The sequence below is a fragment of the Somniosus microcephalus genome, chromosome 6, assembly GCF_052327205.1.
Source record: "Somniosus microcephalus isolate GS21.2 chromosome 6, FLI_Smic_1.0, whole genome shotgun sequence".
Lineage (NCBI taxonomy): Eukaryota > Metazoa > Chordata > Chondrichthyes > Squaliformes > Somniosidae > Somniosus > Somniosus microcephalus.
The window spans coordinates 236,480,261-236,496,412 of record NC_140992.1 but is presented as its reverse complement, the minus strand read 5'-3'; the positions used below and the strand labels follow the sequence as shown (position 1 = coordinate 236,496,412).

The window sequence follows — 16,152 nt, the reverse complement described above, 5'->3', positions numbered from 1 at the left end:
TCCTGTTCCTATCTTCCCTCCTAAACTACTGTCTTTGACTTAGGAACTATTTTATTGTATGATCTTCAGTGCCTTTGTTGCTCCAGCATGCCAATACTGCCTCCTTCAGGAAAAGATTACACCCAGGTTCTATATACACCAAACTACACTGGGTACCAATTTCTCAAAAGAACAGTGTTCCCCAACTATTTTCCACTGGTATGACGACAATATCCCATTTGTAGGAGATTAACTTTTTTTCTGAGAATGAGGGGGAATTAAATACTTAGATTACATGCCTAGCATCCCATTGTGTTGCCTTTTCCTGAACATTCACTATGTCCAGCCAATTAGACTGCAATGGTTTTTTCTAGTCTTGTACATTCCTATTCATCCACTTCAGCAAAGGTAACTATGCAGAAGAAATTCAACACCTTTATTGGCCAAACTGCAATTAATTTCTTCCTCTGGATGAAGAAATCAAGACCATCGTCTGACGCACCCCACATTTCACCTTAAGAGGCCACAGCAGATCTTGCAGGAGGAAAACACCAAGTGGGTCTGATGACAGTTCTCTGCAATTCATACAAAACTGGAGTTCATAAAATAGTGTATGATACAAGTCTTGAGCAGCAAGGTCAGCAAAAGCCATACACTACTACTGGAGGGCATCTCGTATGGCACGCCAGACTTTTTAGAAAATATATTTCACAGTTCCTACATTTGTTTTCTCCTTGTAACTTTTTTAATATCTGGCTTCCTTTGTGTAAGTTTCAATTTTGCATTATAAATTCTAAACAAGCATATGAATATTTCAACAATATGTATCAGTAACTTCAGACTACACATCAACATAACTGCAATGACAAGTACATCTTTATTACTGGCAATGAGGTTTGGACTAAATTTGGGGATTTTTAAAAAAAACAAAGAAATAGTATTTCTTTAAATTGAAATTTCAAAATTAGCAGCCACATAGTAACTCAAATCTAAAGGGCTGATCCCGCACTCCGAGGAAGGAGCACACCATGGGCACAGAGCCAATAGGCTGAAAATCGCAGGTTGTCTGACAGCAATTTCCTATGATACGCTTCCTACGAGTGCTGCTCTCCAATCCGGGATTAGCCCTAAAGAGTAACATTAAACAAAACATATTACTCAAGTGTGCAAAACTAGTTGTAAACTGCTTTGTTTGCATAATACCCCCAATTTACATGTCAGCTTCTGATATTCCACAATGTAGCAGTTTCAATTCAAACTTGATTGAAATGAAACTGCAGAGGTTTCATCCACTTAGATATTAATCAGAATTACCCATACACATTTGTAGACAGTCTTGGTGGTTGTTTTCAGCAGTGAGTGGGGTTAACCAGAGAACTTACTGTTTATGATGTTAAGATAGTCCTCAAAGTCTGTCTCAGAAGTACATTTCCACACATAACCACCAGGAGGTTCTATTCATGCATTAAAAGCAGCATTTAGAACCAAGTTGTCAAGTGATTTGCTATTCCACCCACAGATACAAAACTATACAGAGAAGAATTCTTTCAGCAAACAAGGGGGGGAAAAAATAACAAATACATCCGTCCATCCTCTGTCAGCACAGCTCTCTAGCATTTATTCCCCTCATTATTTATAAATTAGGTTCTTTGTATGTTCAGAATTCAGTAATCGTCCTCTTCATCAGAATCCATTACTTTTCTTCTGTTAAACTGAAATTCACAAGGTTATGAAAGTGTCAGTTTTTCCAAAAATCTCTTTGTATAGACTAAATATCCAGTTCAAATTATACAAGTTCAGTGCCGAGCTTTTATTTTTATTTTACTACCAAGTCATTCTTCCAAGTTATTAATTCCCAGTTCTAACTAAAAACAAATTTAGAGCTTCAAGCTTTGAGATAACCTGGCCTCTCCCAGGGAGAGGAACCAAGCAGCTGTTAATCTAAAGAGACTTCTAACTATTTTCCCCACATAGAATACCCAAGCAGTGGTCTTAATGGGACAGACCAGGTTAGTAGCTCAACATCACAACCGTACTCCAGACTCTAGGCTACATTTCAGCAACACCAAGGAATATCAATATATAGGAATACTGCAGATGTTTCAAGATATGATTTAAGAAAAGCACTTTCATATTTGTGCAAATAAACAATCAGCAAGGGCAGGCACTTCTAAACTTTTCCTTTAGTTTTGATTTCCCCGACTAATCAGTAGTTGAACTCCATTGAGCCCTGGAGGCTTCCATATCATGAAGGAAGCAGATATGCCTCTGTGGTGTAGTCCTGTTACCAAGCACTGATTGGCACTTGGTTGACCTGTTTCCAGACTGATTGGGCAGTTATGAAAAAAATGCTCCCAATCAACTAAAATTCAGATCAATATTGAGCAGTGGACACATTCCAAATTCCTTTGGTATCAGAGTATGTTCATTTTAGATCCTTGCCCATGACATATCTGTCTCTTTTGGACTGTACCCATTGACTTTTATTTCTATATACTGTAAAACACAAACACTTTCCACAATTTCACCAAACTGACTGGTTAAAGCATCTATTTTACTTGTTTTTCCCCCACTAAATGGATATTGTTGTAGCCCCACTGGACACTACACTGTTTTGCTACAAACAGCCAGTGAGATAGCAAGAACAGGTTTTAAGCAATTAAACAATTGAGTGCATAAATCATAGGCAAGCTGAGCCAAATCATGCGAACTACAAATATCTGCAATTACCTTGACAATAGTTTGCTTTCCCATTTGTTGGTTGACTTTCTCAAGGATTTCAATCAATCCTGATTCAGAAATCTAAAAACATAAACATGGTTATAGGACTGATTAAGTTTGATACATTTGTAATGGGGCTGGTTTCATTTCTTCTTTACCAGGCTTGTGATGTCTGTTTTAAAAAAAAAACTAACAGCAATACCACCACAATCGGCCTCATCTGCCTACTGCAGTAAGCTCAGGACCTGTTTAAAACTCAAACATTGAAAAACCTTTAAAGACAGTATTAGTTGCTTCTCCATTTCCCTTCTTCGACAGCCTTCCCTGCATCACATACCTTCCAAAACTGGCAAGACACGCTAGAGACCTGCACTCAGAATACCAGCATTTTTGCTCAACGGGCAGTCGCTAGGTGATGCACAAGTGCAGGTTGGAACAACCAGCCCTCTGATTTTCCTTCCTGGTCATGGCATGGTTAGGCCCAATCCTTGGGGAATTGTAGGCATGAGACCACATCCTACCACTCAGTGATGCAGCATGGTGGAACTCCAAGGTGTTGTGCCTCTATATTATCTTTACAAAAATAACTCTTGTAAAAGCACATGCCAGGTTCACTAAACATTAAAATTTAAATCATTTTCATAAATATTACAGTGGGTTAGTGACTATTGTGCGCTCAGTTAATGCAAAAGTTTAAACATTTTCTAAATACATGAAAAATAGTAATTTGGTTTCTTTGCACCACAAAATATGACGAAGATTCAATTTTAATTGACAACAAAGAAAAGCAGGAGTTTGTTTATATTATATCCAAGTTGACAGTGTCTTACTTTTCCATCAAGCTGCCCAAATCTTGCCATCTGTATTAGATAATTCTCCACCGATTTGGCTTTCTCAGGCTTCACCAGAGCCAAATTACTCACTGAGAATGAAAAAAATATGAAATGATATAAAGCACAGAGGAAACTACTTAAAAGAATACTTCAGGAAAGGCCAACGGGAATCCTATCTGCAAACCATTGCGTAAGATCAAAAGTTAAACTTAACTGCACCAGCACTTTATTTTTTAATTTTCCAATCACTATCCTGCTTAGTGGATGAATGCAGCCGTTGTGTGGCATCTGTATTTATTGCACGAGAAGTAGAAAACATATTGCCAGCTGGAAATGCTCTTCACATTCAGTGCTAGTTGCAAAATGTCCAACTCAGCGTTCAGCACTCCACGTCACTTGAACTTCAAAGTTAAAAAAGGTCTCTGCAGGTAAGTTTGTTTTTCATTTTTGACCATGGGAAATGCCAGTAAATTGGGAAAGTCTCACTAACATTGCTTCCAAGACTAGTCCTTGGACTACGCCTTTAAAGTAAAAACTACACCATAGCTTGTAACACTGGCCTTTTCAATTGTGATAGTACATGTACACCACTAGGTGGCAACGAGTAAATGGCACTTCAACTTTCATCAGCTAGTATCAAATACCTATTCAATAGTTTTTGTTCATTCACAGGTGTGATATTTTGTTCGCTGAGAGGGGAGGAGGTACTCACCCTCCGTCTGCTGTCTTGGCTAGTGCAAAAGTCTGTATTACAGCAACACTGGTAATAAAATTAATTAACGTAGTGAACCATTATTTAAACATGCTGTCATGGCAGCTACTGAATACATCCGTTATTATTTACATTTATGAATTGCTGAGGGATAAGAATTTTAACTTGGACGTGTTGGGGGACCGGAAGCCAATGCAGCTCAGCGAGCATGGGGTGCTGCATGAGCTGGATTTGATGCAGGATAGGAGACGGGCAGCAGAGTTTTAGATTCGAAGAAAAGATTATATGCATATTATATGTGTGTATATCTATGTATACATGGGTATACTTGTCTATACACTATATCTAGATTGGGGTTTGTGTGGTCAATCATACATGTATTTCTGTGCTTTGGCAACATAAGATGTATCTTGTCATGCCAATAAAGCAATTTGAATTGAATTGAATTGTTTACAGACAGTGGAGGACTGGCCAGGAGAGCTGTTGAAGAGGTGACTGTAAGTGACGAAGGCATGCATGAGCGTTTCAGCAGCAGATGGACTGAGGTAGGGACGAAGGCGGGCGATATTAGAGGCAGAAGCAGGTGGTATTTGTGAAGGAGAGGATATGGAGGCACAAGCTCAGTTTGGGGTCAAATAGGTTGCTGAGGTTGCAAACAGCCTGAGACAATGGTCGGAGGAGGGGTGCAATTGGTGGCAATAGTACAGAGTTTGTGGCAGATACCAAAAACAATGGCTTCCGCCTTCCCAATGTTTAACTGGAGGAAATTGCGGCTCATCCAGAAATAGATATGGACAAGCCATCTGAAAACACAGAGGCAGTAGAAATTTCTAAAGAGGTGGTTGAGAGGTAAAACTGGGTGTCCTCAGCATACATGTGAAACCTGACTCCATGTCTTTGGATGATATTGCCAAGGGGGCAGCATGTAGATAAACAAGAGGAGGCGAAGGTTAGATCCTTAGGGAACTCCCGAGGTAATGTTGCAGGGGCGAGAAGAGAGGGCTTTGCTAGAAATGCTTTGTCTACAATCAGAGTAAAAGTGGAAATAAGCAAGGACAGTCCCATGAAGCTAGACAATGGAAGAGAGGCATTGGAGGAGAATGGTGTGGTCAACTGTATCAAAGGCTGCAAAGAGGTTGAGGAGAACGAGAAGGAATAATGCACCACATCACAGAGGATGTAATTTGTGACAGGAGTGGAAATCTGATTAGAGAGATTCAAACATGGCGATGCAGGAAAGATGGGCACAGATATGGGAGGCAACAACACGTTCAAGGACTTTGGAGAGGAAAGGGAGGTTGGAGATGGGGGCGGTTGTTTGCAAGGACAGAGGGGTCAAAGGTGGGGTTTTTGTGGAGGGGGTGATGATGGCTGATTTGAAAGGGAGGACGACAGTATCTGAGGAGAGGGAACCGTTTAGAATGTCAGAAAAGAAGCTTGGGGTTATCTTTGAATTCTAGGATGATCCTGGAGTAGTGGGCGGTTCTGGCAGAGGAAAATTAGGGCCCGTAGTGCTTGATGTGGTTCAGCCAGATCAGGCATCAGATGGCTAAATTAATTCTGCTTCAGTTACACTAAGGTCTGCACCCCTTGAATTTGAGGGAGTGAAGATGAGTGTCATACCAAGTGAAGGACCAGGGTGGGAGACAGCAACAGTTTGCAGGGCACAAGGGCATCAAAGGTGGAGGTGAGGGAGTGATTGACCTGATCAATGACTGCAGAAGTATTGTGGCGAATGCAGAGCCAAAGGCTAACAGTTGGTAGTTTGAAGTGCAGTTGTAAGAACATAAGAAATAGGAGGAGTAGGCCATTCGGCCCTTCGAGCCCATTCACCGGCTGTATCGCCATATCCCTTGATGCCCTTACTAGTCAGAAATCTATCGACTTCTGTTTTGAATATACCCAATGACTGAGCCTCCACAGCCCTCTGGGGTAGAGAATTCCAAAGATTCACCACCCTCTGTGTGAACAAATCTCTTCTCATCTCAGTCCTGAATGGCCTACCCTTTATCTTCAGGCTGTGGCCCCTGGTTCTAAACTCACCAGCCAAGGGAAACATTCTCCCAGCATCCACCCCATCAAATCCTGTAATAATTTTCTATGCTTCAATGAGATCCCCTCTCATTCTTCTAAATTCAAGAGAATACAGGCCTAGTTTACTCAATCTCTTCTCATACGACAGTCCCGCCATCCCAGGAATCAATCTCGTGAACCTTCATTGCACTCCCTCTATGGCAAGTATATCCTTCCTTAGGTAAGGAGACCAAAATTGTACACAGTACTCCAGGTGTGGTCTCACTAAGGCCCTATATAATTGGAGTAAGACTTCTTTACTTCTGCAATCAAATCTACTTGTAATGAAGGCCAGCATACTTTTTGCCTTCCTAATGGCTTGCTGCACCTGCACATTCACTTTCAGTGACTCATGTACAAGGATACCAGGTCCCTTTAAGCATCTGCATTCCCCAATCTTTCACCATTTAGGAAATACTCTGCCTTTTTTTTCTACCAAAGTGGATAACTTCACATTTATCCACATTATATTCCATTTGCCATGTTCTCGCCCACTCACTGAACCTGTCGAGATCTCCTTGAAGCCTCTTCACATCCTCTTCGCAACTGACACTGTCACCTAGCTTTGTATCATCAGCAAATTTGGAAAGGTTACATTTAGTCCCCTCATCCAAATCATTGATATAGATTGTGAGTAGCTGGGGCCCAAGCACCGATCCTTGCGGAACCCCACTAGTCACAGCCTGCCATCCTGAAAAAGACCCGTTTATCCCTACTCTTTGTTTTCTGTCCGTTAACCAATTCTCAATCCATGCTAGTATATTACCCCCAATTCAATGAGCCCTAATTTTTTTCACCAACCTCTTGTGTGGGACCTTCTGAAAATTCAAATACACCACATCTACCAGTTCCCCTTTGTCTACTCCACTAGTTACATCCTCAAAGAACTCCAATAGGTTTGTTAAACAGGATTTCCCTTTCATAAATCCATGTTGACTCTGCCCAATCTTACTATTACTTTCTAAGTGCCCAGTTATTGCATCCTTTATAATAGATTCCAGCATTTTCCCAACTACTGATGTGAGGCTAACAGGTCTGTAGTTCCCCGTTTTCTCTCTCCCTCCTTTCTTAAATAGCGGGGCTACATTTGCTATTCTCCAATCTGCAGGAACCATTCCAGAATCTATAGAATTTTGAAAGATGACAACCAATGCGTCCACTATCCCAATGGCCACCTCTTTCAAAACCCTAAGATGTAGGTCATCCGGTCCCTGGGATTTATCGACTTTTAGTCCCATTAATTTTGCTAGTAGTTTTTTTACTAATAATTTCTTTAAGTTCCTCATTCTTGCCACACCCTTGGTTTTCTCATATTTCTGGGAGGTTTTTTGTGTCTTCCTCCGTGAAGACAGAAACAAAGTATTTATTTAATTTCCCTGCCATTTCCTCATTCCCCATTATAAATTCTCCCGTCTCCGACTGTAAAGGACCTACATTTACTTTCGCCAGTCTTTTCCTTTTCACATACCTATAGAAGCTTTTTTATATTTTTCGCTAGTTTGTGCTCATATTCCGTTTTCCCTTTCATTATCAATTTCTTGGTCCCCCTTTGCTGATTTCTAAAAAGATCCCAATCCTCAGGCTGACTGCTTTTCCTGGCAACTTTATAAGCTTCCTCCTTTGACTTAATACTAGCTTTAATTTCTTTTGTTAGCCATGGTTGGATCACTTTTCCTTTTAGGTTTTTATGCCCTAGAGTTATAAAAGTGGGTATGGGGAACGTTTTTATTCCAGAGGTGGATGCAGAAGGAAGTGGGGTTGAAAGGAGGTAGGGAGATGTGAGTGGTAAGGAATACAAGGATATGGTAGACAGGCCCTGTGAGATGACAAGGTTGAGGGGGTGGCCATGAATACAGTAAGAACACTTAGAGAGGAGATGGTTTAGGGAAGACAGGAGGGCAGTGAAATCAGAGAAGAAAAGGCAATGGGAGCAGAGATTGAAATCACCGAGGATGAGTCGTCGTTCAGTGCAGAGGCTGAGGGAGGAAACATATCTCGATGAGAAACTCAGGCTGTGGTTCTTTCAACAACAACAACAACTTGTATTTATATAGCGCTTTTAACGCAGTAAAACGTCTCAAGACGTTTCACAGGAGCATTATAAAACAAAATCTGACACCAAGCCACAAGAGGAGAAATTAGGGTAGATGACCAAAAGCTTGGGCAAAGGTAGGTTTTAAAGCGCGTCTGAAAGGAGGAAAGAGGAATATAGAGATGGAGTTTGTAGCGGGAGCGAAGACAATGGCTTTGGTCTTCCCGATAGTTAATTGGAGGAAATTTCTGCTCATCCAGTATTGGATGTCGGACAAGTAGTCTGACAATTTAGAAATAGTGGAGGGGTTGAGAGAAGTAGTGGTGAGGTAGAGCTGGGTGTCGTCACCATACATGTGGAAACTGACGCTGTGTTTTCGGATGATGTCGCCAAGGGGCAGTATGTAGATGAGAACTAGGAGGGGGCCAAGGGTAGATCCTTGGGGGACACCAGATGAAAGGTGTGGGAGCGGGAAGAGAAGCCATTGCAGGTGATTCTTTGGCTACGATTATGGTGCACAGGAAACTCTTTGGTATCCAGCACCGACGGGACCGGGAGGTTGCTGGTTGATTAAAAATTCCGGATGATGGAGAGGGTTATCCACCGAGGCTATTTTTAACAAACAAAAATAAGATAATCAAGAAATGTGCAGTATACAGTAATTGTGTACTCACCTACAGAATGTTGTGTTAAATGGATGGTGGAAGATGCAAGTACTGCTAGCTGAGGGTAATCCATAACTCTTTAATTACTTAACAGTAAAACAAAACTTATACAGTAAACAGAAAAATGGCGGATCGGAAGAGACTACCGGCAGCGCGGGAGAGCCAGACTCCTGTTATTGAGGTGTTCTGACTTCTGACAGCGGCAAGAAGCCGAGTAGTGGCAGTTTGGAGAACTACCCCCACTGACTAACTCGCCCACCGCGGGAGACTCGGACTCGGCAACATTTCCGGTTATTGAGGTGTTGTTTTCGGAGTATGAATTTTGCCGGTTATTAGAGAATTTCAGATATTTAGGTGCCGTTTAAACGAGAGTTTCCTGTATTTGGATTTTCAGAAGGCAGTCGATAAGGTGCCACACAAGAGGTTATTAAACAAAATTAGGGCTCATGGGATTGGGGGTAATATACTAGCATGGATTGAGGATTGGTTAACGGACAGAAAACAGAGAGTAGGAATAAACGGGTCATTTTCGGGTTGGCAGGCTGTAACTCGTGGGGTACCGCAAGGATCAGTGCTTGGGCCTCAGATATTCACAATCTATATCAATGATTTGAATGAGGGGGCCAAATGTAATATATCCAAGTTTGCTGATGATACAAAGCTGGGTGGGAATGTAAGTTGTGAGGAGGATGCAAGGAGGCTTCAAAGGGATATAGACAGGCTAAGTGAGTGGGCAAGAACATGGCAAATGGAATATAATGTGGAGAAATGTGAAGTTATCCACTTTGGTAGGAAAAATAGAAAAGCAGAGTATTTTTAAATGGTGAGAGATTTGGAAATATTGATGTTCAGAGGGACCTGGGTGTCCTTGTACACGAATCACTGAAAGTTAATATGCAGGTACAGCAAGCAATTAGGGAAGCAAATGGTATGTTGGCCTTTATTACAAGAGGATTTGAGTATAAGAGTAAAGACATCTTACTGTAATTATATAGGGCTCTGGTGAGACCACACCTGGAGTATTGTGTACAGTTTTGGTCTCCTTACCTAAGGAAGGATATACTTGCCATAGAGGGAGTGCAGCGAAGGTTCACCAGACTGGTTCCTGAAATGTTTCGTTCATTCAATATAGGGGAAAAAAGGCGGTTGGCATCATTGAGTGGTCTGCAGAGTGGCTTTCCTATAAAGTTTATCTTACTCCTGCTTCCAGCTGACTTTGGCCAATATAAGACTTTGGTCAGTACATTTTAACTAGTGCCTGGTATCCATTCTGTTTCACCAATGCTGCATACATCAGTTTATAGATCTTGTAGTCTATTAGGTGGCTTTCGACCATATTTTCAATTTGAGTTGTATTGTAGTTTTCAGTTACTTACATCTGGCACGAGCAGATTGATCTAAAACCTGAGCAAGAATACTGTTCCTCATTTCTGACTCCCTGTAATCACAATTTGTTCACATTAAGGAGGCATGAATAAGAATAAACACTATTGCATTGCTTCCGATCAAAACCAATAAAATAAAAACACAGCATTACTAAATAATGACTGCAGCAGCATATCTGTATCAGAATCAAAATGTGGACTTTAAAATTAAAGTCAGGATATTCTGAATTAATATATGACACCTTCTACTGTAAATTCTGATAAAGAAGAAACATATTCAAACACAGGACAAATATAGGACAGTCTAGCGGTACTAACAAACGCACCATGGAACAGTATAAAGCGCTTTCACACCTGGTAATGCCGAACTGTTAATCTATCAGGCCAAGTGCTTTTCTACAAGAAGGAAAGGAGGTAAAAGTGGATAGCATGTCATCCCAAGTCACTCTTACATATCCATTTCCCACCTCCCCCCCTCCCCACAGCAGCCATTTACAGACAGGCACTTGGAAAAAGGCCATCCATTTTCTCTTTTGTCAGGAGTGGCACACGCCAAAGAGTAAATAATAGGTGATAAAAAGTTTGATTTTAGAACGATTGGCATTCTTACCGCTGTTTCGCCTCTTGCTGGTTTTGCTGATCATCTGGTGCATCCTGAATTCAGATAAGATATGTATACTTAGCAGGTTAGGAAATCTTGTTACACAAATGCTAGATGATTTAAAAATCACACCTAACAATTACGCAAATCATGTCAACAAGTCTAAGACATGATTACTGAAGAATCTGGCAATACTTCTGTTACGCCAGTGCATTATGACATGAAATAAAGATCTGTCATACAAATTGACTGTTTTCACCTATCAAGTGAATTGTAAATGGCAACAATCAGTGACAAAAGTATTTGAAAGGCCTGCACAACTGCAAATGATCATTGGCCAAAAAGGTAAACAGATTAACTCAATCTGTGGAAAATTACTATATATTAAGTAGTGTAAAAGACAACTGACTTTAGCTCAAAGTAATCTTATACTATAATCCTTTTTGGAAAGCTAACTTAAACTTCTGCACAAACTTTACATACAAAACACTTGTGTATTTACTCCTTCATAAAACATTTATGTTACTCCCGCTCCCAGCTGACTGGCCAATATAACACTTTGGTGAGTACATTTTAACTAGTGCCTCATAGCCATTGGCCTGGAAATTGAGGTCAAAATGACGGCAAAACCGTCAGAACTTGCCGTCATTACTATGTAAAATTGACAGCAACTTCTGCCGTCCGCACATGCGCAATTAAACGCGGAAATCCGGAAGTTGCTATCAGAGATACCCTGCTCCTCCATAGGGTGTGCTGCTGCAGTCTTCGCAGATGCAATTAACATAGTCAGTGATTTGACATGAACTTCAACTTTACGCACTATTCATGCTGTAAAAACCATTGATATTGTTAAACCTTGTGGAATGAAGTGTAACTGTGATTTTAATGGCATACTAAGTCATAATTATTGCTGATCAACCTCTCTGGCCCTGAAAAAGAATTTTAAAAGTGTGGAGTGTCATTCCCTCCATTCCGTGATAAAAATTCCATGATTTTAAAATAAAAGCTCATTTTTATTTCATTTTTTAAAAAGTTTGTTTATGATATTTCAGCTTCTACCTTAATCCCCTGTGTATGTCCCAATCTTTATTTTGCTTTCTGTAAAATGATTAAAAAGTGAATTATAATCTGTGTTTTTTACTTCCTGGTTTGTTATCTGTGAGAATTCTTCAATCTGATTGGCTGCTGAACCTGCTTGATGACTTCAGTGTTCCTGGCGCCCTATAGATCCCCTATAGATGGCACCAGATTGAAAGTCACGTCGAAATAGGAGAAATCGACATTCTAGAGCCTGCTAAATCTTTGTGGGCAGCTTTCTTCGAGGTCAGCAGCAAGCAACGTCCATTTGCTGCTGACTGCAAAATCCGGACCATTATATTTAAACTCGTGCCTTCTTCACCAGTTTAAAAGATCTTACTTTGCATGTCAGAAGATGCCAGTCCAGACTTTTCGCCCCCTGGTTTTCTCCACTTTAACACCCCAACCCAGAAGCAATTTCTTGTCTACGACAACTGGCAATCACACTGTTTGCAGTCAATGTTGTACTTCAATTAATGGCCAACATATGGTGCTAGAATGTTCCTACAGGTGCTATAGGAATGAGACTTCACAGTTTAATTTGTTCACTTTCTGGGCCAGAGAGGTTGATTGGCATTGCAGGAACATAAACTTAATCATTAAAAAAGTACTTGCGTTGTTAAGTAACAGCCCTTACTTGCTGGGGCGAGTTTAGTTAGCAATTATTGCAAAAATGCAGAAACTGCATGAAACTCACCGGGAGGTTGAGGGTGAGCGGAGCTGCCGTTTTTGTGAGGCTTGTGACAATTCACAATTCTCTGGATATCTCTTCTTCGCCACAAGTTATTGGACAATTTACACATTAATAACGGTGAGCGCATTAAACTCGCCTAAAAGCTCGCTGTTATTTTGACAGCAAAATCTGGGCTACATAGATACATAGAAGATAGGAACAGGAGTGGGCCATTCGGTCCCTCGAGCCTGTTCCACCATTTAATGAGATCATGGCTGATCATCCAAATTCAGTACCCTGTCCCTGCTTTCTCCCCATATCCCTTGATCCCTTTAGCCTTAAGAAATATATCTAACTCCTTCTTGAATATATTTAATGAATTGGCCTCAACTGCCTTGTGTGGTAGAGAATTCCACAGGTTCACCACTCTCTGGGTGAAGAAATTCCACCTCATCTCTGTCCTAAATGGCTTACCCCTTATCTTTAGACTGTGACCCCTGGTTCTGGACTCCCCCGCCATCGGGAACATCCTTCCTGCATCTAGTCTGTCTAGTCCTGTTAGAATTTTATAAGTTTCAATGAGATCCCCTCTCATTCTTCTAAACTCCAACGAATATAAGCCTAATCAACCCAATCTCTCCTCATACGTCATTCTTGCCAGGTATCAGTATAAACACTGCTAAATCTACCAACAATTCCTGGGCCCGGAAATGCGGTCAGTGGTGAAGCAAAGGCGTTGCCTTTCTCGACACGCAAGTGAGATCAGTGTAGAATCCTGAGTGCGCTCTGCTGTGATGTCAACAAGCTGTCTAAGCAGCCAATCACAATGCAGAATTCTCAGACAAGGAACCACTAAGTTAAGAAGTTGCTTTTATTTGGACTTTTTAAAAATGTTAGAGCAAACCAAAGATTGGGGCTCTCACATGGGGAAAAGGTAAACCTGAAATAAATATGAACAAACTTTTAAAAATATAATTTTTAAAGTTTCTTAAAAATTGAAATTTTTATCATAAATGGAGAAATTTGACACCCCACAAAATTTGAATAGATATTCAAGGCCATAACGTTTGTTTAGCTGTCAATACACTGTTAAAACCACAGTTACACCTAATCCAATAACCTAACTGTTAATGGGGTATCTAAAAGCCAAAGATTTTGGTCAGTTTTACAGATTACACTGATTGCCGGCTATGGCGGGAGGGTCACAGCGCAGCCAGTGCGGAGCAATGAATGACTGACCGCAACTTCAGGATTTTCACGTTTAGACGCGCTTGCGCTAAATCATAGAAACACAGAAGATAGGAGCAGGAGTAGGCCATTCAGCTCCTCGAGCCTGCTCCGCCATTTAATGAGATCATGGCTGATCATCCAAACTCAGTACCCTGTCCCTGCCTTCTCCCCATATCCCTTTAGCCTTAAGAAATATATCTAACTCCTTCTTGAATATATTTAATGAATTGGCCTCAACTGCCTTCTGTGATAGAGAATTCCACAGGTTCACCACTCTCTGGGTGAAGAAATTCCTCCTCATCTCTGTCCTAAATGGCTTACCCCTTATCCTTAGACTGTGACCCTTGGTTCTGGACTCCCCCGCCATCGAGAACATCCTTCCTACATCTAGTCTGTCTAGTCCTGTTAGAATGTTATAAGTTTCAATGAGATCCCCTCTCATTCTTCTAAACTCCAGTGAGTCTAAACTGCCCAACGCATTACCGGCACCCGGCTACCGACCATAGAGCACATATACCAGAAACGCTATTTACGGAGGTCACGGTCCATCATCAAAGACCCTACCCACCCCAGCCACAGTCTGTTCGCCCTCCTGCCATCTGGGAGACGCTACAGATGCATTCGCACCCATACGACCAGATTTAGGAACAGCTTCTTTCCCAGGGCTGTCATCCTACTGAACTCCACAAATAAACTCTAAAGCCTGCACATCTGCCAATGCACTTTATTATGGTTATGTTTATGTTAATGTATTAGAAGCCAAATGTATGTTGAATGTTTAAATGTCTTAATCTAAATGTACATTCTCGGGAGCCGCAAGCCTACATTTCGTTGTACTGCACTTGTGCACTAACAATGACAATCGACCCAATCTCTCCTCATACGTCATTCCTGCCATCCCAGGTATCACGAAGTTGCGGCCAGTTTCAGAGGAGTGACGCCGTTAGTTCGTCATTACCAACTGCAAATTCCAGGCCTTGGTTTAAGTCTCTCACTTAAAGGGAAATTTATTTTACTGTGGCATTACAAGCATGCCAACAATCAGGTCATAAAATATATTTGTGAGCACAGCCAATGCGGTGGGGGCAGGCACATGACAGCTTGAATATTTCCTGGCTTTTGCGTGAAGGCGAAATCAGCCAGAGTTTCTCCTGCTGCTCGCAAACCCCTTTTAAACGTGTGTGTAGAGGCTGAGGCGCGAGAGGATGGCTGTGTCCCCCTGATCCGGTCCAATAACATGCTCACACATCAAGGGCCACGGGTGAGGTACTGGAGGGTGTTTGGTGTCACTGGAAGTTACAGCCCAGCAAGGAGGTAAAACCAAGATAAATTTGAGGGAAAGGGTAAATAAAATTTACATTTACATAGGATTACATAGGATATACGGCACAGAAACAGTCCATTCGGCCCAACCAGTCCTAACTGACACAAGAGCCGTCGATGTGGTGGGAGTTACAGGCCTCGGTCTCTGCCTCTCTATCCGCCCCCACCAGCCCGGTACAAAGCACGCTGCCCCGGCCAGGTTAGGACTCCCCACTCATGGCCAGGTTAGGACCCCCCCCCATTCATGGCCAGGTTAGGAGCCCCCTCCCCCGGTTCCCAGGGCTGGAGCCGGACTCGGGCCTGTTGCTTGCTCCACACCCTCCGCCCACTGCGGCCGGCACAGCCCCGCTCCCTCCGCCCACCTTTTCGCTCCTCCGAGTGCGGCCTTACCCCGCGCTGAGCCCGCAGCTCGGCTAGTCTCTGGCGCCGAATCGTCTCCAACTCCTGATCCTCCATCGCGCGAAAGGCCTCCCTCCGTCCGGCCAGAAATTGCAGCAATTCACCGAGCGACGACTCGGAGCCAGGAACCACAATAAACCGCCAGCGCCCCCGACGGTCACTGATTAAATCACACCATCGGCCGGAAGCGCCCCTAGTGGTCACTGATTGAATCACACCATCGGCCGGAAGCGCCCCTAGTGGTCACTGATTGAATCACACCATCGGCCGGAAGCGCCCCTAGTGGTCACTAATTGAATCACACCATCGGCCGGAAGCGCCCCCGGCGGTCACTGATTGAATCACACCATCGGCCGGAAGCGCCCCTAGTGGTCACTGATTGAATCACACCATCGGCCGGAAGCGCCCCTAGTGGTCACTGATTGAACCACACCATCGGCCGGAAGCGC

The 16,152-nt window shown here is 42.3% G+C and overlaps 1 protein-coding gene across 1 annotated transcript; it reads right to left on the bottom strand.

Annotated features, from left to right (window-relative positions):
* Window positions 1-833: 833 nt before the first annotated feature.
* On the bottom strand, window positions 834-15,873 carry pdcd5 (programmed cell death 5). The gene is made up of 6 exons (XM_085991575.1): window positions 15,695-15,873; window positions 11,011-11,054; window positions 10,392-10,453; window positions 3,531-3,622; window positions 2,710-2,781; window positions 834-1,691 (listed from the first exon to the last, which is right to left on the bottom strand). Exons 1-6 carry the CDS (start codon window positions 15,758-15,760, stop codon window positions 1,644-1,646), a joined length of 384 nt encoding a protein of 127 aa, XP_085847701.1. The 5' UTR covers window positions 15,761-15,873; the 3' UTR covers window positions 834-1,643.
* Between the last annotated feature and the right edge of the window lie 279 nt (window positions 15,874-16,152).

Excerpts from the sequence above, each read along its gene's own strand:
- pdcd5 (XM_085991575.1), bottom strand. The coding sequence starts at position 15,760 with ATGGAGGATCAGGAGTTGGAGACGATTCGGCGCCAGAGACTAGCCGAG. Across the intron at positions 11,055-15,694 it reads AGCTGCGGGCTCAGCGCGGG|GATGCACCAGATGATCAGCA; the intron begins GTAAGGCCGCAC and ends ATCTGAATTCAG. Across the intron at positions 1,692-2,709 it reads GAAAGCAAACTATTGTCAAG|TTTAACAGAAGAAAAGTAAT; the intron begins GTAATTGCAGAT and ends TGTGAATTTCAG.